The sequence below is a fragment of the Vitis riparia genome, chromosome 10, assembly GCF_004353265.1.
Source record: "Vitis riparia cultivar Riparia Gloire de Montpellier isolate 1030 chromosome 10, EGFV_Vit.rip_1.0, whole genome shotgun sequence".
Lineage (NCBI taxonomy): Eukaryota > Viridiplantae > Streptophyta > Magnoliopsida > Vitales > Vitaceae > Vitis > Vitis riparia.
Window position 1 is genome coordinate 22,277,481 of NC_048440.1, and position 27,944 is coordinate 22,305,424.

At 34.9% G+C, this 27,944-nt stretch overlaps 4 protein-coding genes across 6 annotated transcripts; all 4 read left to right on the forward strand.

Annotated features, from left to right (window-relative positions):
- The first annotated feature begins 9,768 nt into the window (after nt 1-9,768).
- LOC117923969 (ankyrin repeat-containing protein At5g02620-like) lies at nt 9,769-10,962 on the forward strand. 2 transcript variants are annotated; one of them, XM_034842496.1, is made up of 3 exons: nt 9,769-9,936; nt 10,063-10,282; nt 10,405-10,962. In XM_034842496.1, exons 1-3 carry the CDS (start codon nt 9,787-9,789, stop codon nt 10,524-10,526), a joined length of 492 nt encoding a protein of 163 aa, XP_034698387.1. In that variant the 5' UTR covers nt 9,769-9,786; the 3' UTR covers nt 10,527-10,962. The 2 variants fall into 2 exon arrangements, with proteins under 2 accessions (XP_034698387.1, XP_034698386.1); XM_034842495.1 differs by having other exon boundaries at nt 10,063-10,962.
- A 3,185-nt stretch (nt 10,963-14,147) lies between these two features.
- On the forward strand, nt 14,148-17,386 carry LOC117923345 (ankyrin repeat-containing protein ITN1-like). Of its 2 annotated transcripts, XM_034841603.1 has the most exons (5): nt 14,148-14,709; nt 14,909-15,058; nt 15,287-15,373; nt 15,591-16,252; nt 16,500-17,386. In XM_034841603.1, the coding sequence occupies exons 4-5, from the start codon at nt 15,962-15,964 to the stop codon at nt 17,223-17,225; spliced, it is 1,017 nt and encodes a 338-aa protein (XP_034697494.1). In that variant the 5' UTR covers nt 14,148-14,709; nt 14,909-15,058; nt 15,287-15,373; nt 15,591-15,961; the 3' UTR covers nt 17,226-17,386. The 2 variants fall into 2 exon arrangements, with proteins under 2 accessions (XP_034697494.1, XP_034697495.1); XM_034841604.1 differs by lacking the exons at nt 14,148-14,709; nt 14,909-15,058; nt 15,287-15,373 and having other exon boundaries at nt 15,382-16,252.
- LOC117923241 lies at nt 14,187-14,750 on the forward strand. The gene has a single exon (XM_034841462.1). It carries the CDS (start codon nt 14,187-14,189, stop codon nt 14,748-14,750), a length of 564 nt encoding a protein of 187 aa, XP_034697353.1.
- Nucleotides 17,387-22,937: 5,551 nt separating the features above from the next.
- Nucleotides 22,938-26,309, forward strand: LOC117923242. Its single transcript, XM_034841463.1, has 5 exons — nt 22,938-23,460; nt 23,714-23,863; nt 24,174-24,263; nt 24,745-25,421; nt 25,602-26,309. The coding sequence occupies exons 1-5, from the start codon at nt 22,938-22,940 to the stop codon at nt 26,307-26,309; spliced, it is 2,148 nt and encodes a 715-aa protein (XP_034697354.1).
- Nucleotides 26,310-27,944: the final 1,635 nt, after the last annotated feature.

A 27,944-nucleotide genomic window follows, 5' to 3' on the forward strand; every position in this document is an offset into this window, starting at 1 on the left:
ATGTTAACCCATATAAAAATTTTTCCAACATTCTCCCACTTGGGCTACATTAATTGTTTTTGAGGATTCATTAAATTCATTTTGAAAATAAGACCTCGGGTTAAGTACAGAAAAGTTTATTTTGTGTGGCCACACCTTTTTTTTTTTAAAGAAATGATAGTCTATAAGTAGCATCTTGTTAAACTTATCCGGTCCGACATGGTCTTAATATTGGACTATAATGGTCTATATGTTAATCTCAACAAACATAATGCCCTTTATAGTCACGAATATTTATAACCATATTGACATGGATCATAAACCCAGTAGTGTAGTAAGAAATCAATGCCAACATGTGATCATCATCTATATGCATTGTTTTTTATCAGTCCTCATTACAATTTACCAGCAAAATGAAATTGTAATTGCAATTTCTCAACAAAATGAAATTGCTGCAATTTCTAAACAATATGAAATTGCTTGACTTTAACAAGTCATATGTCACCAACAATGTACCACAAAATCTCAAAATAGTGGTATTTGTGACATCCAATAGTATACAACTGTAATTCTTAAGGTTCAATATCTCAAGATACCATGTTGTATGTAATTCAATTACGATATGCTATAATATAATACTTAATTATGATGATCATAATAAAAAAAAATTAATTTTGCAAGTTGCAAAACAATAATGATCAATGTTTACATAAAACAATAATTGAAATAAGGGAAATCACAAAAGCTCCCACTAAACCAAAGAATCAAAAGACTTAATGACACCCATATTCACAACATGTTCCTTGAACGTTATGGGCTTTAAACCTTTGGTTAGAGGATCAGCTAGTATGGACTCAGTTCTTATGTGCTCAATCACAATATCTCCTTTCTTCACTAAGTCCTTGACTGTAAGGTACTTGATTTCCATATGCTTAGAACCCGTACTAATCTTATTGTTCTTATAATAGAACACAGCTACATTATTGTCACAATAAATCACAATGGGTTGAAAGATGGAATCAACAACTTGCAACTTTGAAATCAAATTTCTTAGCCAAACAGCTTGAGATGATGCACCATAACAAGCTACAAACTCAGCATACATGGTCGAGGATGCAATTAGGCTCTGTTTGACACTTTTCCATAAAATGGCTCCACTACCTAACATAAAAATTTATCCTAAAGTAGATTTGCGATCATCAAAACAACCACTAAAATCAGAATCTGAGTATCCAACTACCTCGAGATTATCCACCCTCCTATACACAAGCATAAAATCCTTCGTTCTTTGTAGATATCTCATGACTTTCTTTGCAGCAACCTAATGATCATGTCCAGGGTTCGATAAATATCTACCAAGAACGTTAACAATGAAGGCGATATCAGGTCTTGTACATACTTGTGCATACATCAGGCTACAAATGGCACTAGCATAAGGAATAGTCTTCATGGCATCCTTTTCCAAATCATTCTTTGGACACTGTTCATTACTGAGTTTATCTCCCTTCACAACAGGTACATCACCAGCTTTGCACGTTTGTATATTGAGTCTTTTAAGCACACGATTGATATAGGCTCTCTGAGATAGCCCAAGGAGGTTTCGAGATCTATCACGATAAATCTCAATACCCAACACAAAATATGCTTCTCCAAGATCCTTCATGTCAAAATTAGCAAACAAAATACGCTTGGTATCATTCAAGAGATTCACATCGCTACTAGCAAGTAGAATGTCATCGATATAGAGAACCATGAAAATGTATTTACTCCCATTAACCTTCATGTAAACGCACTGATCAAACTTGTTCTCTATAAAACCAAAAGACGTCACAATTTTGTCAAATTTCAAGTACTACTGGTGAGAAGCTTGCTTGAGACCATAAATTGACCTTTTCAATCTGCATACCATGTCTCTTTTCCATTTTCCTTAAATCCTTCAGGTTGTGACATGTAGACCTCCTCACTCAAATCACCATTGAGAAAAGTTGTCTTGTCATCCATCTGATGAAGCTCTAAGTCAAAATGAGCTACCAACGCCATAACTAGCCTAAAGGAATCTTTGGTAGAGACTGGTGAGAAAGTCTCTATGAAATCAATGTCCTCTCGTTGTGTATACCCTTTAGCAACCAACCGAGCCTTGTATCTTTCAACATTTCCTTTGTTGTCTCTTTTGGTCTTGAATACCCATTTGCATCCAATGGGTTTATATCCTTTGGGAAGAACAACAAGTTCCCAAACATCATTGTCTGACATAGATTGCATTTCATCTCTCATGGCAATCAACCATTCATTTGCCTTATCACTACTAAGAGTTTCACAATAAGTGGTAGGGTCCACTTCTTCTCCAATGTCATACTCTCCCTCTCCAAGGTAAACATAATAATCGTTAGATAAGGCAGGTCTCCTAGTTCTTTGTGATCTCCTCATTTCCACAGGAGGAATCTCATCCACAATAGGGTTTATTTCGACAGCGGGGAAATTGACAGTAGCAACTCCTTGTTGAATCCCAGAATCAAAAGCTCCAACATCAAGGTTAACGTCTGAGACTGGTAAACGTAAAGAAATAACATCCACGGGTTCCACTCTTTCATCGGATTGAGAGGGTATACTATCAGCAACATCAAACTCTAAAAACTTTGCCACTTGAGACTCAACAATTCTAGTGCCACGAGTCGAACAATAAAACTTGTATCCTTTTGAGTGACTAGGACACCCAATAAAGTAGCACCTAGTAGTTCTCGAATCCATCTTCTTTAAAGAAGGATCATAGATTTTCACTTCAGCTGGACATCCCCATACTTTAAAATGATTCAAACTGGGTTTTCTGTCTGTCCATAGTTCAAACGGTGTTTTAGGCACATACTTACTAGGAACACGGTTCAGAATGTAGGTTGCTGTTTAATGGCTTCACCCCATAAGTATTCTGGCAAATTTGATCTACCCATCATGCTCCTCTTCATTTCCATAAGAGTACGATTGCGCCTTTCTGCTACGCCATTCTATTCAGGACTACCAGACATAGTATATTGAGCAACAATACCATTATCTTTTAAGTACCTTGCAAAATGTCCTTTTTGTTGTCCAGCATCACCATGCTTCCCATAATACTCACCACCTCGATCAGATCTCACAATTTTGATGACTTTCCCTAGTTGTTTCTCAACTTTAGTTCGGAAGACTTTGAACATTTCAAGAGCATCTACCTTTTCTTTGAAAAAAAATACATAGCCATAACTAGAAAAATCATCAATGAATGTAATGAAGTACTTGTTGCCACACAAGGTAGTGGAATAACGTCCACTAATGTCTATATGAACAATCTCCAACAAATTTTGACTATGAGTTGCACCCTTTTTCTTATTCTTTGTCAATTTTCCTTTCACACAATCAACACAAATTTCTAAGTCATCAGAATCAAGGCGGGGAAGAATCCCAAAACTAATTAAGCGTTCTACTCGTTCTTTAGAAATGTGCCCCAAACGCTTATGCCATAACAATGAAGATCTTTCTTTAGTCAAAGGTCTTTTAGCAACATTGTTTTCAACATTGTAAGAACAAGTAGATAACAACGACAATCTATAAAGCCCGTCAAATAAAACACAACTGCCAATCACTTTAGAGTCATAAATCACATCAACTCTTTTATTTTCAAAAGTGAAACTATATCCAGCTTTATCAAGTATTGAAAGGGAAATTAAATTCCTTCTAAACGAAGGTACACAAAAAACATTGTCCAAAACAAGCTGAAAACTAGAATCTAATTCTAAAACAGCAACCCCAATATGCTCAACATCAATCCCGATGTCACTGCCAACTTTAAGCTTTGACTCTTTTTCACTTGGCTTCCTCAGATTTCTTATCCCCTGTAAAAAAGTTGCAACATGAACAGTAGCACCACTATCAAGCCACCATGAATCTAAAGGAACATTAACTAAATTAGATTCAAAACAGATATAGATAGATAACATACCCTGTTCCTTCTTTTTCTTCTCTAGCCAATTCTTAAACTTAAAGCAATCAACCCTTTTGTGACCCCTTTTTGTTGCAGTGATAGCACTTAAGGTATGTGTTCTTGGCATTTCCATTCTTCTACTTTTCACTCCCACTCTTCTTGAAATTCTTATTTTTCTTATGACTATGGAAGTTGGGTTTTCTAGTCTTTTCAACTTTTTTTTTATTATTCGATTTTCCAAGAGCAACGAGATGAGCAGATTCATTCTTTTCTCTTTTCAGCTTTTCTTCCTCAGCCATACACTTAGTGATCAGGTCATTCACACCCCAAGACTGATTCAAGGTGTTGTATGCAGTCTTGATTTGGCTAAAAGAAGATGGCAGAGTATTGAGGGCTTGATGAACAATAAACTTATCGGGAATGGGAATATCTAGTGCTTTCAATCTAGTCTGAAGATGCACCATTTTTAGGATATACTCACGAACCCCTTTCATATCATCATACCTCATATTCATCAATTCATCCATAAAATGCCCAGCTTCAGCATTGTCAGATGTTTGGTATCTATTTGCCACAACAATGAGAAATTCCTTAGCATTGTTGCTCTCAGGTATTCCTCCAAGGAGATGCTCAGCAATGGACCACATGTTAAATATTTACATAATCACATAGATTAATCATACATGATTAAAGGATACTAACAATAGGAAATCACTATAAAGAACATACCTGTTTGAGCCATGATAAAAAACCGTGATTGATTGTTGCAACCAAGTCTTCCTCTCTATGATCTTGATAATAGCTATGGTGGCTCTATGGGAAAACAGAAAAACCCTTTTTATCTATATTAGAGAGGGAACTAAGCATAACTCAAATTGGATTCTCATTGGGCCCTCCCATAATGGGCTTCAATGAGACCCATAGCCTACACTTGCTACTCAACTGAGCTTCTACTCAAAAGATGCAAAACCCAATCCAAAATGTGATCACTAGTTAATTGGGTTCATTATATAATAGACTATCCATTAACCCGTTTTTGCAAATACAAATTATTCAATTAATGTTAACCTATATAAAATTTTTTCCAACATTAATCCCTTTAGACTAAGCATTATCCAAAATTGATGCATTTCATTCTCACACTTTAATTTACATTACGAAGTAGTTCAATAGGATATAAGAATATCAACATTATTGAAATAACCATTAATTTTTCTTTCTCATCTCATTGCTTACTCTAATTCTCACTCCAAAACCAAAAAATAAATAAAAAAAACTCTCATACATATTGTTCCCTAGATCTTTAATAATCAATGAACTCATAAAGTAATGACATTTTTTAACTTAAGGAGAAATTTGGAGTTAGAGATTAAAAAAAAAAAAAAATTAAAGAGATGAAGATCAAAGAGATATTTCACTGTAGTCATTTGTCCTTTTGATTTCTTTATGATGCACGTATAAATACAACCACCTTTGACCGTTCAATCATGTGGGCCGTAGAGAGGACAATTATTAAGTTATTAAAGCTAGTATCTGCGAAAAAGCTGCTGTCACATTCGAATTATTGGATTCCAGTGAAATAGGCCTTATGCATTATTAGGTTACAAATTTAACCCAAAAGATTAAATTGTTAAATCATTGTCAGTCAATTTGTGTATGCAATTGCTATGGGAAGCACTAGTTTTGACAGTATGCTGAGGGATTCTTCATCTAGGAATGGCGCCACCAAGTTTCTCTCGTGCCTTATTTGCTAAAATGATGTAAAAACACTCCCACAAACTAACAGAAAACATTAAAAAAAAAAAAAAGGTTAAATATTTTCAGATTTTTTCCGATCAAATACACCACTAACGCAACTGTACATTATCTTTGAATGTTTGAATCACCATTCATACACAACCAGTTGGTTATTAGTCATCTTATTTCACCTCCCGGTTTCATGGATGCTGCTCAGCCCTATAATTAGCGTCTAGTTCTCTGATTAGCTGTAGTTAATTTCCTCAATTATTGTCCATAAGATTCCTTGTGACTTTGTTTAAAGTAGGACAAATCAAAAAGGACTTTTACGACCAAAGGACAAGATGCTCTGTCAGTGCATTGTAGAATGGTGCATGCACTTGCCAATGTCTTAAAGCAAAATCAATGTTCATGGCCTACCAACCACACCAACAGAATTTCTTGTCGGTCGTTCTCATTATCCATCGACATCTTACTGATTAGCAAAAGTGATATTATAGGCAGTTCAAATTATTATGGATGTAAGTAGGAATTTAGCCCTATTTCATAACTGTATTTTAAAACAATTTTCCCTCCCCAAAACAGAAAAGGGGAAAATACTTTTGGGAATTATAAAACAGAAAATAAGAGCTAATTTTACAACGTTTTCAAAAACAGTTATAAAAAGCAATTTTTGAAAACAATTTCTGAAAAAAAATTTATGATATTTTGTAAAACAAAAATCTATTTGAAAACCTAAAATATTTTTAAATATTTTTAAATATATTTTTAAAATAATTTTTATATCTAATATATAATTTTTAATTATTCTATATGTTATAAAACAGTTTTTAGTTGTCAAATGTTTTTTCCTCCTCTTTTTTTTAAATAAAAAAAATATTCTTAAAAACAATTATCAAATAGGCACTGAGATGTTTTCAAAGAATATCGTTTAGTTATTTTTAGTTTTTTCATTTGTTATTTGATGGTTATTTTAAAAAAATATATATATTTATATAAATATAGAAAATGATTGAAAATAAAGCATTACATATCTAAGTTATTTTTAAAACATATTTAAAAATATAAAAATAAATTAAAAATATTTAAAGTTCTCAAACACACTTTTGTTTTAAACAATATTATATAACAATTTTCAAAAAATATTCTTAAAAATATTTTAAATAATGCTTCCCAAAAAATACCTTAATACCTTAGTGAAAAGATGATGAGCTACTTTGTAGCACAAATAAAAACTTGTCTCTAACAAAATAAAAATGTAACAATATTATATAGAAATTCTAAACTTGGATTACATTTAAGAAACCTTAAAGGTTGCGTAAAGTATAACATCTAAATAATTAAAAATAATATAAAAATGCATGTCTATTTACATACAAAATTTAAGTTGTTAGGTAATTCGTCCTATCTTAACCTAATGAGAATTAATAAGTTGGGGGGAAAAATCATGGTTCGTCACGAGATTCACAAGGATCATCGAAGGCAATATCCACATTACAATTTAATTCTTTTTTATGTACAACTGCATCCGAGCCACACGCCCATTCTGGTCTCCCTCTCTGAAGAACCTCCCATGGCGGACATCCACCAACTCAACGGAAATTTGTACCGTGCTCTGATGGAGAAGAACCCCAAGGATGTGCTGGGTTTCCTTCCAGAGGACAAAGATCCATTGCACAAAATCACCATACATGAAGACACCGTTCTCCATATGGCCTGTTACTCCAAGCAGCGAGATCTCGCTCTCGAGTTACTGAAACTGTTGCCCCCCAGTCAGAACGACCGACTCACCAACACCAAAAACGATGTGGACAACACTATCCTCCACGAGGTAGCCACTAACAACTCCATGACTGACGTTGCCACTGAAATATTGAACAGAGCTCCGGAGTTGCTTACTGCTCGTAACATCCTTGGAGAGACGCCTCTCTTTCGAGCGGTCCGGTACGGGAAAGATGAAATGTTCAAGCTACTAGCTGAGAAGCTTGACCGTTTTGAAACTGAAGAAGATCGTAAAGCCTTTTTGAAGAGGAATGATGGAACAACTATTCTCCATATTTCCGTATTTACCGAGAATTTTGACTTGGTGAGTTCTCAGTAAACCACTAGAAAGAAGATGGATTACCTCACAAGTATTTTAATTAGTGAAAATCTTAATTAATTGAGATTGAATTTTGAGTTGATTTCCACTTTTGTACCTCTAATCTAGTGCTAACATAGTTGTTTCTTTAATTTCTGTAAAAAACTGTGAACAGACTTGGCGCTGTTGATTGCGGAAAGATACGGAGATTTAATTAGCGACAGGGACTCTAACCAAATGACGGCTCTTCAACATCTAGCATGCAACCCATCGGCATTTCTCAGTGGATGCGAACACGGACATCTGAGGCGATTCATCTACTCTTGTATAGTATCTTTATTCTCTTCTCCACTCACTGGATTAATTAAGTTCTTTTGGCACTGTTATAATTTTCATAAGGGCTTTCAGTATGTGCCCAAATACTTTGAAAAGTCGTTAAAAAATCAGAAGAGGGCTTGTGGTCCTTGCCTTGGTATAGCTTTGGCTTACGTTCCTTTTGATAATAGCAAATTGAATATTAATGCCTTTTTTTTCTCTTCCTTTTGACAGAACTAAGAAAAGGTTTTCCAAATTCCATCAGTCTCTCTGTTTGTCATACTATCTGTTTTTCACTTTCCATGGTCTTTTTTTATTCTTTTTTTTTTCCTGAAGAATTACATCGTGGAATTCATACCAACCAAGCGTTTTTCAGGTATTTCAAACAAGGCCAGGGGAGGTCGGTGTCAAGATCTTAAATCTGTTGGTAGGTTCTTGGGACTCTGGTACTCTACTGTTTATGTTCTTTGTCTAATGTCTTAAATGCTGATATGCGAAGAAAATTACCATTTGTTTAATTAGCCCTCCACTAGGGCAGATTTACGGCACATTTGAATGCTCTTTTTTTTTTTTTTTTTTCTGTCCCATAAAAATTGTAATTTTTTTTTTATTTTATTTTATTTTTAAAGGAACGTTTGAGAGTTTCACAACATTTTTTAAGACAATTATAAAAAAAAAAAATGGGAATAGTAGTCAGTTATTTTTAAAAACAAAATTTTCTTAATTTAAATGGTTCTTAATTATAAAAAAATAATTTTTGAAAATCATTTTATTTATCAACTCAAATATATATGGAAACAATTTTCTTTACTTATTCTCGATATAAAGTTGTTATACACCCACCTACAATGCAAATATTTTCAAAGTATTCTCCATTGGTTGTTTAAAGTATAAAAAATAATTAAAAACACCTAAAATTTATTATAAAAAATAACTTGTTATGAGAATAAATTCTGAAAAAACTATTTTGTAACAAAAGTCTACCAAATATGTTTTCCAAAAAAAAAAACTATTTTTAAGAATTGTTATCAAACATGTTCTTAACTTCAACCAATTAAAGGAATTTAGGTTTTTTTTCTTAAGTTTCTGTGTAAAAATGAACCTGGAATTTGGCTTACACAATCTTTTCTTAGTATTATCCATGGAGGGTCTTTTGCGCTGTCATTCATATGAAGCATTTGAATTTATTGTTCTTCGTTCTTGAGAAGTTTTCATGATAAATATAAGGGAACTACTGACTTTTATTTTATTGAAAAGCTAAATCACGCTTTAGATGGCCCATTTGGGAAGCATTTTTGGAAGAAAAGCATAGATATGATGCAGCTCGCGAACTTGCCAGTAAGTTACTAGAAAGTGATACTTCCTGGGAGGCTACGAATCCTCAAGCAGTGGACCGAGGGTCCATTTCTTCTGTGCAAGAGAAAGGGGGAGACTCATCGGTATCATCAAAAGAAAAGGCAAAAGTGGATCCCTCTATTGCCCTGCAACACCCAGATGAGAAGAAAGGAAAAACCTCTCCAGAAGTCAATAGAACTAGATTCAACAATATCAGGAACAAGGAAACTCCATTGTTTTTGGCAACAATGTCAGGCATTCTAGAGATTGTCGATGAAATACTCAAGAAGTACCCTCAGGCAATTGAGCATTATAATGACCAAGGAAGGAACATACTTCATGTAGCGATCAATTACCGCCAGATAGAGATTTTGATAGGGTGGTCAAGATGGAAATGCCAGCAAGGAGGCTACTACGGGCAACAGACGCTAAAGGGAACTCCATTCTGCATTTGGTAGGAAAGAAAGGAAAACGATATGTCTCGAGAAAATCACGATCCCCTGCAATCCAATTGCAAGAGGAGTTGCTCTTGTTTGAGGTGCACTTCCACTACCCCATTCATAATCTTGTTAGGGTCCATGATCCAGTAGCTTGAGTTAATATGATGATAATGGCCCAAAAATGATAGTACTACTGGTTCATGTGGTTTTTCTTCTATATGCAGCGTGTGAAGGAATACTCTAGATCCCATTTCCTCAAGGTCTTCAACCATAACAACCAGACTGCAGATGAATTATTTGCTTCCAACTACTGTGAACTTCATGAGGAAGCCAAAGAATGGCTGAAGCGCACCGCTGAAAACTGCACCATTGTGGCTGTTCTTATTGCTACCGTTGCCTTTGCTGCAGCCTACACTATACCAGGAGGACCAAATCAAAGCACTGGTATCCCACTCCTCCTTTCTCAACCATTCTTCGTGGTTTTCACCCTGGCGGATGTAATCTCCCTCACTTACGCCTTGACATCTGTCATCACATTTCTCTCAATCCTCACATCTCCATTTCAGTTACAAGACTTCAAGAAGTCTCTTCTTCAAAAGCTGATGCTCGGTTTTACGTTTTTAATCCTTTCCGTGTCGATGATGATGGTGGCATTTGGTGCAACAGTCATCCTTATGATACAGAATAAGGAAAGGTGGACCAAAATTGTCCTATACTCGGTTGCATTCCTCCCAGTTATTATTTTTGCGCTCTCATATTCCCCGCTATATTATAGACTCCTGAAAGCTTGCACTGGTCTGCTCAATCTTGCACTTGAGCTTTGCCCCAGGTGTACTTGTGTTTCTCCACCATCATGGACAACCAAGTTTTTCAACCGCGGAGAATCCAAGCCCAACCGCCCTCAATCTCAAACATTCAGTTCCAAATGCCCTTCTACATTTCAAACCACTGATTCTTCAGTTTGAAAGGCCGATGAGGACCTATGTATGTATGTATGAGTGATTTGAATGCTTCTTTCTCATTTATTTGCTTAGAACTGATTGTACAAATGTTATGTAATAAGTGAACCGGTAGTTGATGATATTTTAACAAATGGAAAAAATGAAATGGAAGGTTTTAATAAATGCAGAAAAAACCCAACACCAAGGAGGCAAAACAATGAAACTAATTAAGCATCACTGTTTTCTTCAACTTAAGAGGAAAAATGTAGAAATTTCAGAGGAGCAAAAGGGTCAAAACCCCCATCAGAATGATAATAACAAAGGGAAAAGATGACAAAAGTTCCGCGCCTCTTTTTGGAAAAAAGGCCGAACATCATTTAGCTTTGTTGGCGAAGACAAAACATTAATAATACATGTTCCGAGTAAGAAGATTGAAAAGTAAACAAACAAATAACTCTATGTGTAGTAGTAGTATTGCTAATTCATTTAGCGGTGTCATGTCTATTCCATCACTCTTGTTGAGTGGTATTGCTAATTCATTTAAGGGAAAAAAATTAAACTAAGGATTAAGAAGCATTGATCCAAAAATGATAGGGTTAAATGCCATAGAAAGAAAGGTGAGAAAAGCATAACAAATGAACTTCAAATTTTCATTATTTTCAGTATCAAAAGAGTGTTTGATAAATCAATTCAATAATTTAATATGGTTTAGTGATTTAATGGTATTGGTTAAGTATATTAAGTCTGTTTATTAAAATAAATTAATATTGTAACTTAAAGTTAAAAATGATTTAATGAATAAGTTAATTAAAATAATGACCTTTTCTAAATCATAAACATCCTTTACCTTAAGTGGTCATGTCTATGCCTTCCTTTGTTTCTCTTTTATAACATGATTACTTAATATGAATGTTTATTTAATAGGTCAAAAAATTAGATTAAGTTTATTTTAATAAGCAACCTTAATATTTAAAGGAAGAATTAGATAATAAGTTTTAAATTAATAACTTAAATATAATTTTAACTTTGTTATCGGTATCATGGATCAAGGTAAGAATACGATCATTGCTTTAAAGTGTATATATATATATATATATATATATATCATGATGCATCAATATACATAATGTTTTATAATTTTAATCATATCTATTGCATGATTTTATGAAAAAATTTATGATTAGTAATTTAAACATGTGACTATGGAAATTCCAAGAGATGGTTTTATCTGGCATGTATGTTGATTTACTTGTTTGTTCGTGATTGATTATGTTATATGTTGTTTAACTTATGAAACAAGTATTAATCAACCCAACGAAGGATTATCACTATATTTGGTTATATGATAAAAGCTCAATAATAAAAGGCAGATAAAGTTTTAATCCATTGGTGTTAAACTTCCTTATGTTTCAATTCTTTTACTTTAATGGTTAGATCATATTTATATAATTTTATAAATTATTATAATTCAACCAAGGGAAAGATTATAATAATATACTTTTTGTGTTATGTGATTATAGTTTGATCCAATGAAAAATTTATGATATGATCTCTTAGCTTATGATTAATGTGATATTTAATTAATTTTGTAGTAGTTAGATTATTGTAAAGTGTAGTGTTAAATATTATCATGACATAAAAATAATTTTGTATGAATTAGTTTTTTTTTTTTTTTTTTTTGCAACAATGAATCCTAATGCTATTAGATAGTTTGGAATTGAACAATTAAGTGGGGCAAACTTTGAAAAAAGGAAGGAACAAATTGGAATTGTTCTTGGCTATACCAATTTAGACTATGTCTTAAGAGAACTTACACCAACAAAGTATACTTTTGAAAGCACTAACGAACAAAAGGTTTTTTTATGAAAAGTGGGAGCACTCTAATCACATGAATCTAATAATGATGAAAGGTTCAATCATTCTTGTCATATATGAAGCAATCACCTATTCATATTATACAATAAACTATATTAAATTAGTTGAGGAACAACTCTTAAGAATTTCCAAGTCCTTAGCAAGTACTTTTATAATCAAAATTATAACAATGAAATATAATGATCATAGTGGTGTATATGAGCACATCATAAAGATGAGTAATATGGCTTCTCAATTTGAAGTGAATAGACATGATAATTTCTGAAGGTTTTATCCTTCACTTCATAATGACTCCCATTCCTTCACAATTTAGTTATTTCAAAATTAATTATAATACATAGAAGGATAAGTGGAAAATGATTGAATTAATTGTCATGTGTTCAAGAAGAAGAAAGACTTAAAGTGGAAAATCCCAATAGGGCTCATCTCAATATTGTAAGTCCATGCAAGTAAAAAAAAAAAAAATTCTTGGAGAAAGGCATGGGTAAGAAAAAGAAGCAAGTAATAATGCATCTCACGATGGGCAAAATAATAAAAATATGATACAATGTTATTTTTACCATAAGAAAGGTCACAAAAGAAGAGATTGTTCTGGTTTTCAATCTTGATTGAAAAAGGTAAAACTCAATGCTTATTGTTTTATGAATTCTATTTAATTGATATACTACCAAACTCTTGGTGGTTTGATATTGTTGCAAGCATTCACATAATGAATTTATTGTAGAGATGCCTTACAAGCAAGAGACTAAGTAAAGGAGAGCATTCCAATAATTGAGATTGGTGGACAAGACTGAAGTTCAACGGTGGGGGAGAGACAGCTAGAAAGATGAGATTGACAGATTGCGATATCAACTTAATTGATTTCCAATAACCTGTCTCCACATATCAATAAGAAAGATGCTTGGGAGCAGCAAGAAAACCCTTTTTCCCATACCTCCAGAAGCATGATAATAACATATTGAAAAAGATGTCAATCATCTTGATGAATGATGAAAAGTTTAATACAGCTTTTGGAAAAGGCAGACACCATTTTACTTTGTTAACTAGGATAAAGTATCAACTGATAATTCAAAGCATGAATATGAATATACCAAGAAAGGGACTGCCAGAACGTGTTACACATGTAATTGCAATAGCCCCAAAATTACTTAATTTGAAGGCAAAACTTTGGCACAGAAAAAAGAAGTATCTTCATATATATACCTAGTAAATTTTTTTTGATATCTCTCAAGTTTTCTTAAAGCCAGTTAGATACTTTCCAAGGCAAATTAATGAAAGCACCTGTTGAATAAGCACTGAAACTAGAGATGAAGAATAATGGAGGCAAGTTATGAGTCATTTTATATGAAAAGTAATATTCTCCACTAACCGGAAAATGTTGAAAAAGAGGAAAGAAACAACATGTGTGAATGATTTCATAAAGTGTACTCCACCTATTATTGAGCTCTATCAATCCACCTTCATATAACCCTAATTACTACCAGTAGGTCCATTAGCCCCATCCTTTCATCAAACCTTCAACTCTCTCTCTCATGGATGCCTATGACGACAAGCTCAACAGAGAACTCTACAAAGCTCTAATGAAAGGAGATGAGAAAGAGGTGATCCAACTTTGCTTAAGTATCCCAGAAGGCCCAGTGCACATAATGACCATACACATGGACACAGTCCTCCACATGGCTACTTACTCCAAGCAAGCTGATCTAGTACTGAAATTACTTGAAAATTTGCCGGAGACTCATCTCGACAAGCTCACCCTTCAAAATGACGCTGGAAACACTATACTCCATGAAGCAGCCACTTCCAACAGCACAACTAATGCCGCTAGGGAAATGCTTAACAAGGCACCAGAACTGCTGAGTTTGAGCAATTTCCTCGGAGAGACCCCTATCTTTAGAGCAGCACGCTATGGGAAAACTAGGGTTTTTAAGTTTCTGGCAACAGAAGTTGATAAGGTCTGCGCAAGAATGACTGAAGAACATCGGATTGATGCCTTTTTTCGGAGGACGGATGGAACCACCATTCTTCATATTTCCATTCTTGCTGAGCATTTTGGTGAGTTCCTGAAAGTGTCTATATATTTGTTAATCAAATAATTCTTTTAATATAGCAAAACTATATATATCTTTGTCTCTGTTAAAATTAAAATTAATATAAAATTTCATACTTCAAGGTATATATGGCCTGCTAATTTAACTCAAGTTAATTTATCTTTTTCCCTTCAAATTTTCTTACTAAAATCCATGCAAACCAGACTTGGCTGGGTTAATTGCAACGTGGTACCCATATTTAATTAATCTACCGGATGACGATGGTATGACCGCTCTTCAACTTCTGTCTTGCAATCCATCAGCATTTCAAAGTGGATGTCAACAAGGATTTCTGAAGCGGCTCATCTTCTCTTGTATAGTACTTTTCCCCTTTTACTTATTCTCTGTTTTCTCAACTGTTGTTTCAATATCTTTTTGTATGAGCACCATGTAGGAGCAAAGACCACTGCTAAGCGTAATCAAATCAATAAATTGTTCTCTTAAAGTGACGAATAAAATCTGAATAGATAGTTTTTTTTCCCCCTTTTCCCTTTTTAAAGTAATCACAACTATGTATCGTGAATAGAGTATTTAATTTTCAGTGGTCTCAAGAAAAGGAGATCAGACCGAAGGAGGAGATAATCAAGGGTTACACGTTTGCAAACCAGTTTCATTTATATCTGATTTAGGTATGTCATATGAAAGTCTATTTCTTTGGCTGATGTTTTGCATGTTACTTCTGAACTTTAACTCATTAAGTCTTTCCTTCAATCTACAAATTTTAATTGAATTCCATCATTTTAAGGATGCCACATTAATCAAAAGAGGTTGACAGTTGAAAAGCTAAGCGTGTTTTTCTTTTTCAACTCCCAAACTGGTTACTTAATTACTTTCATTCTTGAAAAGCTAAATCATGTTGGAGATCGCCCATATTGGAAGCAGTTAGGAAAGAGAAGGCTAGATACGAATCAGCTGCCAAACTTGCTTAGTTGTTGATTCCAAATGACACTTCATGGAAGCTCACTAATCCACGAGAGGACCGCAGTAAGCCTAGAACTCACAGATATGGTCCCAGAACTTCCTTAAACGAGAAAGGATTGGGACGAGATGGATTGCAATCCCTGTCCGTAGGTAATGAAGAGAAAGAAACCCCCCAAGGACAGTCCCAGGAAAGTAAGAAATCATCTTTTACTGAAAGAGAAGGAGGAGGAGGAGAAGAGGAAGATTACACAACTCCCATCATAAAGACCGGGGAAACTCCTTTGTTTTTGGCCACAATGTCAGGCATTCGAGAGATTGTCGAACAAATACTAGATGTGCACCCACAGGCTATTGAGCATATTAATAACAGAGGGAAGAACATTTTGCATGTTGCCGTCAAGTACCGCCAAATAGAGATCTTCAATCTGGTGGTGAATAATGAAATGCTAGCGAGGAGGCTAGTAAGAAAGACTGACGAATGGGGGAACTCCATACTTCATATGGTTGGGAAAAAAAGATCAGGTTACATAGCTGAGAAGATACAAAGCCCTGCTCTCCAATTGCAAAAGGAGTTGCTCTTGTTTGAGGTGCGCTTCCATTATCCTATTCATCCCTGCTTTTGCACACATACTTCTTAATGGCATTATCAATTTGAAAGCTTCAAAAATACGTTGGCTCCAAAACTTAGGCTCTATTTAAGAAGTATTTTCAAAAACAGTTTTAAAAAATAATACTTGAAAATAGTTTTCAGTTTTTGAAAACTCTTCTATGATGTTTTATAAAACAAAAATATGTTTAGGAGCCTAAAATATATAAGATTAATTATGTGTGCAGCGAGTGAAGGAAGTCTCCAAAACCTATTTCATCAAACACCTCAACGAAAATAAGCAGACTCCAGAGGAACTATTCGCTAAAACCTATTCCGATCTTCATAACAGTGCCACAGATTGGCTAAAGCGCACTTCTGAAAACTGCACCATTGTTGCCGTTCTCATCGCCACCGTAGCATTTGCTGCAGCCTACACCATACCAGGAGGACCAAATCAAAGCACGGGTTTACCTCTCCTCCTCTCCCAACCTTTCTTTGTGATTTTCACCTTGACCGACGTCATTTCCCTTACTTTTGCTTTGACCTCAGTGGTCACATTCCTCTCAATCCTCACCTCCTCATTTCGATTACAAGACTTCAAGAACTCTCTTCCTCAAAAGCTCATGCTGGGTTTCACATTCTTAATCCTCTCAGTCTCAATGATGATGGTGGCATTTGCTGCAACAATAGTCCTCATGATACGTAATAAGGAAAGGTGGACAAAAATTGTGCTATACTCAGTTGCATTCCTGCCAGTTACCCTCTTTGCTATCTCATATTCACCTCTATACCTATCCCTCTTGGAAGCCTGCAAATACCCCCTCAAGCTCATACTGAAGGCTTGTCCTAGGTGTAATTGTTTTCCTCTTCAACCTTGGATAAACAATAAGTCGTTCGAGGATGATAGTATCCGAGGGGACAGCTCCTCCATTAAACCCCATAAATCTCATCCCAACCGTACTCCGGTTTGAAAGAAGAAATGATCGTCTCATTTGGTTGTATTTTCATTACTCCTTGTCCATGTTTTACACAAATATTCTTCAGTTTGCCTGTAACAAGAACAAAAAACTGCATGTATTGAATTTAATTAGCTTGTTTAAAGTGAACTAATGATCTGTATTGCCTTTCTACATATGCAGAGTTTTAAATTTGAATGCATTTGAGTGGAAGTGATAGGGCATCTCTTGGCCACGTGGTCTCCTTAAATTCGCTACATATGCCAACAAAAATAAGAAAGAATTAATTTCAATTTTTTATTTAATTTATCATCAGAAGTCCAATGAAAAATCAAATATAAAACAATAACTTAAAAAACTAAAAGACGATTTGATTTGTTTGTTGTTTATTTCTTTTTCTTGAATATTATTTCTATGACATAAATAGAACTGGCAAGACCAAGGTGGCATTGAAGTAGCGGTTTGTTTAAAGGGAACACCTTGAACTGAAGAATCAAGTATATATCATAATACAACAAACATAGGAAGAAAGATGCTTACAAAATCTCCAATAATAAATACCAACATTTTTCAAAACTAATTTGACTTGCTGATCTTTGTTTTTTTCCTTTTTTTTTTCCTTATTTTTATAGATCACCAGGGCGGAAGTTTTAAGATGGGGTAGAGACAGCTCTAAAGCTTGAAAGACAGACATCATTCATGTCCTAGATCTAGCATCAAATTTTAACAACAAACCTTTTGATCCACAATAACAAATTAATAGAGAAATATATCTTGAATATTGGAAATGGCAGACACCATTTACCATTTAACTTTGTTAACCATGCCAAGAAGAATCAGTAATAATGAAAAGGCAAGCACCATTTAGACAAGCCAAGCCGGCCCTCAATAATAAAAAGCGTGAATACCAAGAAAGGTAAAGCCAGAAAAAGGCACGTGCACATGGCAAACACCCCATATTTTAAAGCGAAAAAGGCCATAAAAGTATGGCCATACATGTGGATATGAACGAATCTGTTTAATATCTAATTGTTAAGAAAACTGAAAGATAAGTTTCACTACAAGAAAAAAAAAACATTTGGCAAATAAAGAAAGATTTATCACGTATTATTATCTCTGCATAGTCAATTAACTTATAAATACAAGGGAATGTTAAATCATTCATGTTAGTAAAAATATAAATCATTCAAACACAATTTAGCAATTTTTTTAAAATAAATTGATGGATTTTAAATGGGAGGAAGTAAAATACAAAAAGTTCAGAAGTTTAAGGGATATTTAACTCTTAAAAGTATGTGTGATGAAAATCTGTTCTTAATTGAATAGACTTGCATGTAATAATAAAACTGATTTTCTCTCGATTTCTAGACTAAGTAGTATCTAAAGCATCTATAAACTTGATCAAATTTTTATGGGATTCAACTTTACAAAGCAAATAATTGGAAGTATAATTTCTAGTAAACTTAAGATGCATACCTAATAACACAAGAGAGGTGGAATATCAAGTAATATGAAAAGTCAGATCCCCCACTAAAGAGAAAAGGAATCTTATCCACCCATTAACTTTCTCCACTAGCTTGTACCTAAACACCCATTTTCCAGTAACCCTTCTACTGTTTCCACTTTCATGGCAGATGAAGGTACCAAAGAGGAGCTTCACAGAGATCTCTACAAAGCTCTGATAAAGGGACATGAGAAAGAGGTGATCCAACCCTGCAAAAATATTCCAGAAGGGCCATGTACGTAATGACTATACACAAAGACAGTCCTCCGCATAGCTACTTACTCCAAACAATCTGATCTAGAACTGAATTTACTGGAACAATTGCCGGAGACCCATCTCAGCCAACTCGCCCGTCAGAATGATGCTGGAAACACTATACTCCACGAGGCAGCCACAGCCAGCAGAACCCTTCCTGCTGCTAGAGAAACTTTGAAGAAAGCTTCACAGTTTCTCAGAATGCAGAACGATTATGGTGAGACGCTGCTCTTTCAGGCAGCTCAATATGGGAAAAAGATGATGTTCAAGTTTCTTGCTGATGAAGTTGATAAAGAATGCCTTAATGAAGAAGATCCAAAAGTGTTTTTTCAGAGGAAAGATGAAGCCAGTATTCTTCGTATTCCATCCTTGCTGAGCACTTTTGCGAGTTCGCATAAGCTCTTGCTTCCGCAACCTATTCGGTTTTCTCGAAAGAGAGAAAATTTACAATGAAAAGAAAAAAAAAATGAACCTAAAAATAAAATTAAGTTTAAATAAAAAAAAATATGAACTAAAAAATTAAATTAAATTTAAATTCAATAAAACTCATATATCAGATGGCTGCCGTTCAAACTTCTAGCATGCAATTCATCAGCATTTAAAAGCGGATGTGAATATGAATTCCTGCACCGACTCCTCTTCTCTTGTACAGTATATTTATCTTTTAGAGAAAATTTTGTTAACGGATGAAAAAGGCAAACTGAATCTTCTTTTCTCTTCCCAGTCTGATTTGTCACTTTACAGATGTCTCCAACTTCAAAGAAAAAGATAAGACCATGGAGAGAGATGATGAAGGGCCACAAGTCAAAGTGTGCAAACCCATCTCATATATATCTGATTTTGGTATGTTTCAAGTGCAACATTAGTATTTCTTTTACTAATGTTACATCACACTGAAGTTCAATCATATAGGAGATTGCCCCTGTTGGAAGCAGTTAGGAAGGAGAACACCAGACTAGAATCAGCCACAAACCTCTCCAGGTTTTTAATCAGAAAGATACTTCCTGGAACGTTACTGATCCTCGTACGGACCGGAGTAATCCTAAGAGCCACAAATATGGTCATTATACCAAACCATTCTCCAATGAAAAGGAAGGACGTTATGGACTAATCTCAACACCTTCCCTGGGTCAAGAGAAAGGTGAAAACTCCCCAATATGGTCCCTTGAGACTCACAAACCTTCCTTCAGTGAAGATATCGGCCCAGAAGATGAAGAGAAAGAAGTTGCATCTCCACAAAGTTACATAACTCTGATGAGGACAGGCGAAACTCCATTATTATTGGCAACGATATGCACCCTCAGGCAATTGAGCATATTTATAACAGGGGCAGGAGCATATTGCATGTGGCGATCAAGCACCCGCAAATAAAGATTTTTGAGCTGGTGGTGAAAAAGGAAATGCTTGCTAGAAGGTTGATAAGAAAGACAGACAATGCGGGGAAAAGAAGAAAACAGGTTATGCAGCTGAAAAGATTCAAAGCCCAGCACTTTAATTGCAAAAGGAGTTGCTTTTATTCGAGGTAGACTTTCATATCCTATTAATTCATTATCTCAGACACTTTTTCGTGTATAAAAGCATCTCCATTTAATGTTGAGGATGTTCAAGCTAGCTATAGGCTCCAAAACTTAGGGCCTGTTTGTTTAGTGTTTTCAAGAACTGTTTTCTGTTCTTGAAAACAAAAAACACCGAAAACTCGTTTGGTTGAGAGAGTCATTTTTGTTTTTGTTGTTCCCCGTGTTCTCAAAATGGCATTGTTTAGAGAACAACAAAATGTTGTTTTCCCTATTTTTCTACTGTTTACATAACAAAATTAAACAACAAAAAACTCATCTGTTCTCCGTGTTTTTTTTTTTCTTCCCGTTCTCATCTCTTCTCCTCTCCAGCACAGTCGCGTGGCCTCTTCTTGATTTTTCCCATTTCTCAGTTTTGATTCAGGTTCGTGAAATTTAAATCCAATGGCACAATAGCAAAGAGACCCCTAAAACGGATCCAGAAAACACAGGGAGCAAAAGAAAATCAATTTTTTTGGTTTTCTTTGGGGGTTTTGCATGGATTTTCTCGGAAATCAAACGAGGATGAATTTTCCCGGAAATTGAATGGGGCATGGATTTTCTTGGGAATCAAACGGAGGTTGAAAAAAAATAATAATAACACGATTAGATTAGTACCTGCGAGGATTGAGAGTGGCAGAGTGAGAGAAGGCTTTTTTTTAGGGATTTTTCCGACTGGAGGGCAACTTCAGAAAAGGGCTTCTTGATGGCAGAGTGAGAGGGCTTTTTTAGGGATTTTCCCGGCTGGAGGGCAACTTTAGAAAAGGGCTTCTTGATGGCAGAGTGAGAGGGTTTTTTTAGGGAGAGGGCAACTTCAGAAAAGGGCTTCTTGATGCTCGAGTGAGAGAAGAGGGTGGCATTTTGAATTTTAGATTTAGTAGAGATAAAAAAAAAAAAAATTAACAAACCACGAGAATAATTTTATCTCCAATATGCTATAATTTTTAATAAAGTTAAAGATTAAATAAAAAAAATATTAATAAAAATGATTTTATTATGTTTGATTTATTTTAAAAAAATATAAAAAATATTTTTATTTTAAAATTAATAAAATAAATAATTTTTTAATTTAAATGAACTATATATCTAAAAATTATTTATAAATTTATAATATAAATTACTTGAAGAAAATATTTTATTAATTAGAAAATAAAAAAAAAATCATCTTTCAAATGTGTTTTTTGTTTTATTTGTTCTAATTCTTTTTTTATTAACTCAACCAAACATGTTTTTTTGTTTTTGAGAACAAAAACTATTTTTCAAAATTCAGTTCCCAAACACAATTTTTTTTAAAAAAACACCAAAAACTGTTCTTAAAAACTATTCTCAAAAACTGTTTTTCAGAACAGTTTTCAAAAACAGTAACCAAACAGGCCCTTACCCTCTGTGATCCCTTGTTTTGATTTCGGCCTTCCTTTTAACTAAAGCTGAACTGAAGCTAAAATCATAATTTCAAGGGACAATTTGGGTATGATGATTGTATTAGTAAACATTCAACAAATTCATGCATAGATTGAAAAATAGTTTTTATATGAAATAATTTCATCATAATTTCCATATTAAATTTTTTTGAAGTAAAAAGCTCCTTAAAAAACAATCCAAATAAGAATTGATATTATGACAAAAATCCTTAAAGATAGCTTATTTGAATTTATACTTATATATACTGCCAATACAAAAGTGCTAGCTCTTATACATACAGTGTGAATGTATGTGCAGCGAGTGAAAGAAATTTCTACAACCTATTTCACCAAGCACCTCAACCAGAAGAAGCTTATTGCTGAAGAATTATTTGCTACAACCTATGATCAGATCAGCTTCATAACAACGCCACAGAATTATTTAAAGATTGAGATTGGGAGATGCGTAAAAGAAACGAGAAGCTAGCCTTTTTTGCTGGAAGGGAATCAAGAGAATAAAACAAAAATAGCATCACATTAAGAAAATTTTGACTTGGAGTTGGGTATGCTTTGAAAAAGGCAGACCCCATGTAACTCCATGTAACTTCGGAGAAAGTTATTGAATGGAGCATCAATGCTTTCTCCTTTGGCAAGAAAATGTTGCATGCACATTGCAAATCCCCCAACATTAGTTTGAAGAGAAGTGTTCACAAGAGAGTAAAAGTTGTCCTTGTTTCTTATTGGTTCTTGAAACCAGTTTTCTGTAAACCTGCCAAAGAAGTAATTGAAAGCATATACATGCAATAAAACTTGAGATGCCGGAAGATAAGAAGATTAGGTGAGAATCTATTTATACAAAAGTAATGTCCTCCATTAATCTAAGTGCTGCCATTCACAGTGTACAACGAAGTTTTCTTCTTATTAACGGGTAAAATACGCTGTCATATTGTTTCATATATTAGCATTCTTCTGCCACCATTTATCCATCCTTGCAGTGAGCCTTCTACGCTTTCTAATGGAAGATGAAGATGCCAATGACGAGCTTAACAGAAAGCTCTACATCGCTATGATGAATAGAGATGAGGAAGCGGTGATCAAAATTTGTAAAAATATTCCAGAAGGACCATTGCACATAATGACTATACACGATGACACAGTCCTCCAGATGGCTACCTACGACAGACAAGCTGATCTAGTACTCAAATTACTCGAAGATTTGCCAGAGGCTCATCTCAGCAGACTCACTCATCAAAATGATACAGGAAACACTATACTCCATGAAGCAGCCACTTCCGACAGCACCCTCCAAGCTGCAAAAGAAATGATGGCAAAGGCATCGCAGTTGCTAAGTTTGACCAACAACCATGGGGAAACACCTATTTTTCGAGCAGCAAGGTATGGGAAAACTAAGATATTCAACTTTCTGGCTGGTGATGTTGACAAAATCTGTGGCAACAATCTAGAACGTTATTTAGACTACTTTCAGAGGACAGATAAAACCACTATTCTTCACATTTCCGTTCTTACTGAGAATTTTGGTGAGTTACTTGTAAGCTCTTTTGTACAACAATGCAGAATTGCAAATATACATGCCAAACTTGTATGCCTTGCAAATATTATGCATATCTACTTTTCCAATTTTTTTTACTTGCCTATACATTTGAAGTTACAGTCTTACTCTTCTTTTTGTTATTAAAAGTAAAACTAGTTTTCAAATTTCAAACCTATGTATATATTACCTGCTAATTTAACTTTTTCCCTTCAATTTTCATTAAAAAAAATGCATAACAGAAGTAGCTGAGTCGATTGCAAGAAGATACAAATATTTAATTAATCTGAAGGATGGGGATGGAATGACTGCTCTTCAACTTCTGGCATGCAATCCATCAGCATTTAAAAGTGGAAGCGAACATGGATTTCTGAAGCGGCTTCTGTTGTCTTGTATAGTATATTTCCCTTTTTATTTACTTGTTTGTTCTCTTTGACTTGAGCACCAAGTTGCCAAGCCTACCATGTTTTGCAGTGATTTTAAAAAATATTTCTAATATTTCTAACACTAAAAGTTTTTTTCTATTTTTTTCTTTTAAATATTAGAAAGGTTAGAAAATGCACTCTAAGTAAGCAAGTAAATCGAAAATTCCTTTAATTCTCTGCGTGGTTATCAGCATCAAAATTTAGTCTCAATACTTCTCTTCCTCTGAAGATTGCTCCCAATTGTGTACAAGGGTGATTCAAGTGTTTTAACTTTCAGGTGTCTCAACCAAAGAAGAGAGCACCGTGGGAGGAGAAGATCAAGTGCAACAAGCTGCTTGCAAACCAATTTCATTCATATCTGATTTTGGTACGTCCACCAGGTTATTAGTAGTGTGTTTATTATTTGAATAATGTTTGACATGTACGTCCTGAATAATCCATTCATCCTTAAACAGGTCTATGACAATTTGTCAGCTCCCTTCATTAGCGTTCAAGCTTTCAATTCCTTGAATTAAAAGGCTGCCAACTCCAAACCCCAAAAAATAAATAAAGTAAATTATTCAATGGAAGCATGCATTGTTAAGGCCCAAGAGATACATTATTGGCTTATAATCTAACAACTTATTAGGCTAATGACTAGCATAAAATGATACAATAGGTTCATTTTTAAGAAGAGATCATGTGAAAGACTGTAGTGTAAGTTGCTATATATTGTTTGATTGATAACCTAATAACATGAGTTTTGAAGTTAATTAGCTGGTAGTGTTATAATGGTTTGATGTATGGGTAAAAAGTCCAATCTGATTATACCAAGAATGATCACTTACTTATGCTTCTTGATAATTAAGTTAAATCATGTTGGAGCTTGCCGGCTTTGGAAGCAGTTAGGAAGGAGAAAGCTAGATATGAATCAGCTTTGAAGCTTGCTAAGTTGTTGATACGAAGAGATACTTCATGGAAAGCTACTAAAGCACGACAAAACCGGAGTAAGCCTAAAACACATAGATATAGTCCTTCAACTCCCTCAATTGATGAAAAGGGGAGAAGAAATTCGTCATTTTCATTGCTTTCCCCGGGACATGAAGAGAAAGAAGAAGGCCTCACAGGACGGTCCCAGGAAAGTAGCAAATCTCCCTTCAATGAAAGCGGGGGAGAAGGAGAAGTAGATGGCTCTCCAGAAAACGACATGACCCCCATTATGAGGACCGGTGAAATTCCATTGTTTTTGGCCACCAGGTCAGGCATCCAAGAGATTGTCAAAGAAATATTAGCTGTGCACCCGCAAGCATTTGAGCACATTAATTGCAAAGGGAAGAATATATTGCATTTTGCAATCAAGTACCGCCAAATAGAGATTTTCAACCTGGTGGTGAATAATGAATTCATAGCAAGGAAGCTTGTAAGAAAGCTAGATAATGAGGGGAATTCCATACTGCATATGGTTGGTAAAAAAAGAGCAGATTATGTTCCTGAAAAGATACAGAGCCCTGCACTTCAATTGCAAAAGGAGTTGATATTGTTTGAGGTATATATGCTTTGGCTGTCCTAATTCATTGATGCTTTTCATTTTGGATGATTCAAGCTTTTGGCTCAAAAGCTTATCATTTTTAAACTTACTGTATCATCATATTGCGGTTCTGTTTGTTTATTCCCATCTAAGCTGACTTAAATTTCTAAGAGTAAATATAATTACTTGTGTTTGCAGAGGGTGAAGGAAGTCTCTGCAGCCTATTTCACTAAGCACATCAACGAACACAAGCACACTCCTGAGGAATTATTTGCTGAAACATACACTGAACTTCATAAAAGCGCCACGGATTGGCTAAAGCGCACCTCTGAAAACTGCACAGTTGTTGCTGCTCTCATTGCCACTGTTGCATTTGCTGCAGCCTACACCATACCAGGAGGGCCTAATCAAAACACGGGTTTCCCACTCCTTCTCTACCAACCGTTCTTTGTGATTTTCACCCTGTCTGATGCAGTTTCACTTACTTTTGCTTTGACCTCCGTGGTTACATTCCTTTCGATTCTCACCTCCTCGTTCCGATTACGAGACTTCAAGAACTCTCTTCCTCAAAAGCTGATGCTGGGCTTCACATTCTTAATCCTCTCAGTGTCAATGATGATGGTGGCATTTGCTGCAACAATAGTCCTTATGATACATAATAAGGAAAGGTGGACAAAAATTGTGCTGTACTCAGTCGCATTCCTCCCAGTTACAGTCTTTGCTATCTCATATTCACCACTATATTTATCACTCTTGGAAGCATGCAAATATCCACTGAAGCTTATAGTAAAGGCTTGCCCTAGGTGCAATTATGTTCGTCTCAAACCTTTGATCACCAGTATGTTCAAGCATAAAGATGCCCAAGCCAATAGCTCCTCCACTAACCCCCATAAATCTCAGGTTTGAAAGATCTTTGCATGACTCCTCTATCTTTACAGAAATTCTCTGGCTTCAATTTGGGGTGTGGAGTGATTATAATTTTCCTCCTTCTGCATGTATTAAAAAATAAAGAAAAACCAAGGTGTGTATATAGTTGATTTAGCATGTTCCAAATGAAGTAATGATTATATGTCTTTGGAGAACCGCCATAGATACAATTTTATTTTTTTTCATAGAAGAAATTTTGATGAAAAGAAAAAAAGAGGAAAAAAAATCATGGTGGAAAAGGTTCCAGGTGAAATGAAATTGAACTCATGTGACAAATAGAAAGATTTATCATTCCTTAACAAGATACGTAATTTGAAATAAGAATTAAGTGGAAGAAAATGAATTGGATTGTAGAGTAGTAGAAATGCTTTTTTCATACCACTGAGTTGTTATTGAATAAAGCTTTAACACTCCTTGTTGTGCTTATAAAAACTTTAATACCAAACCTTTTTGAACATGCCTATGATTTTTTAGTTGAGCAAACAATAACTTTGAATCTTAAGAGTAAGTCACGACTATGACAAGTTGTTGTAACTCATTGTCAACATACAATCTAAACTCATTGTCCCAACAACATGTACCACCACACCTCCACAAAAACCCATCCAAAACCCACGACTTTGACAAGTCTCCACAGGTCGGACTGTGGTTCAAGTGCAACTGGATCTCAACCGCCGCCTGAATGGACAGTGTACCCGGATACAAAGCACGATGACGTGTGATAGCCTTGGCAAAATGGGCCGTGAAAGAGTACGACATTCTTACTGGAAATAACCTGAAATCTGAGTGGGTGATTTACGCATGGTTCATAGGCATACCAGAACTAGACGAAAAGATTTGGATAATCAGTCTTGCAGCCACGGACTCCTGCACGTCGAACTCCTACCAGGCATATGTTTGGCAGGAGCTTCAGAATTCCACGACTCATAACCAGCTCGTGCACTTTCGAAAGGATCCTTTCATTGCAGGCGCTTGAGAGGTGCTATAGACCTCGGTTAGCTAAATAAAGTCCTTCTCAAGAGGAGTACTGGAGTATTAGTGTACTAAATAAAATAACTCTTCGGGTGGAAGGACATTGGCGAGGAATGGTAGTTGTAATGTTAGTCCAACCTTTTTTAAATAAATAAATCCATCTAAGTGTGTCCTGGGAACCCCTTTTTAAGTGGTGATATAGATTGGCTTTTAATTATTTCATTTTACTTATATTTGAGGGAAAAAAAAAATGAAAAAGCAGCATAATTTTAACCTAAATTTCTAAGCTTTTCAAGGTTATAAGTCAAAAATCATCTCTAGCATCATAAGATCTCTTCTCCGTAGTCATCATTACAATGAACTTCAGTCCCTCTACATCTTGCCTTCTTTTTCTCTTCATGTCTTGTCTATTGCCTTTCTCTAATCATTTGCTCTAGCCTCCCTTGCACTATGGCGTGTGCCAAGCTAGATAGTTTATACCTGAGTGATTTTTGTTTTTAACAGTTTGTAGTAGGGTTCATGTATTTAATTACACATTTCTGAAAAAAAAAATTATTTCAAGTGAATCTAAAACCAACTTTAAACCATTAGTATTCTCAATTTGTACTAAAAGTTCGGAATTAGCATAGAACAAAACACTCA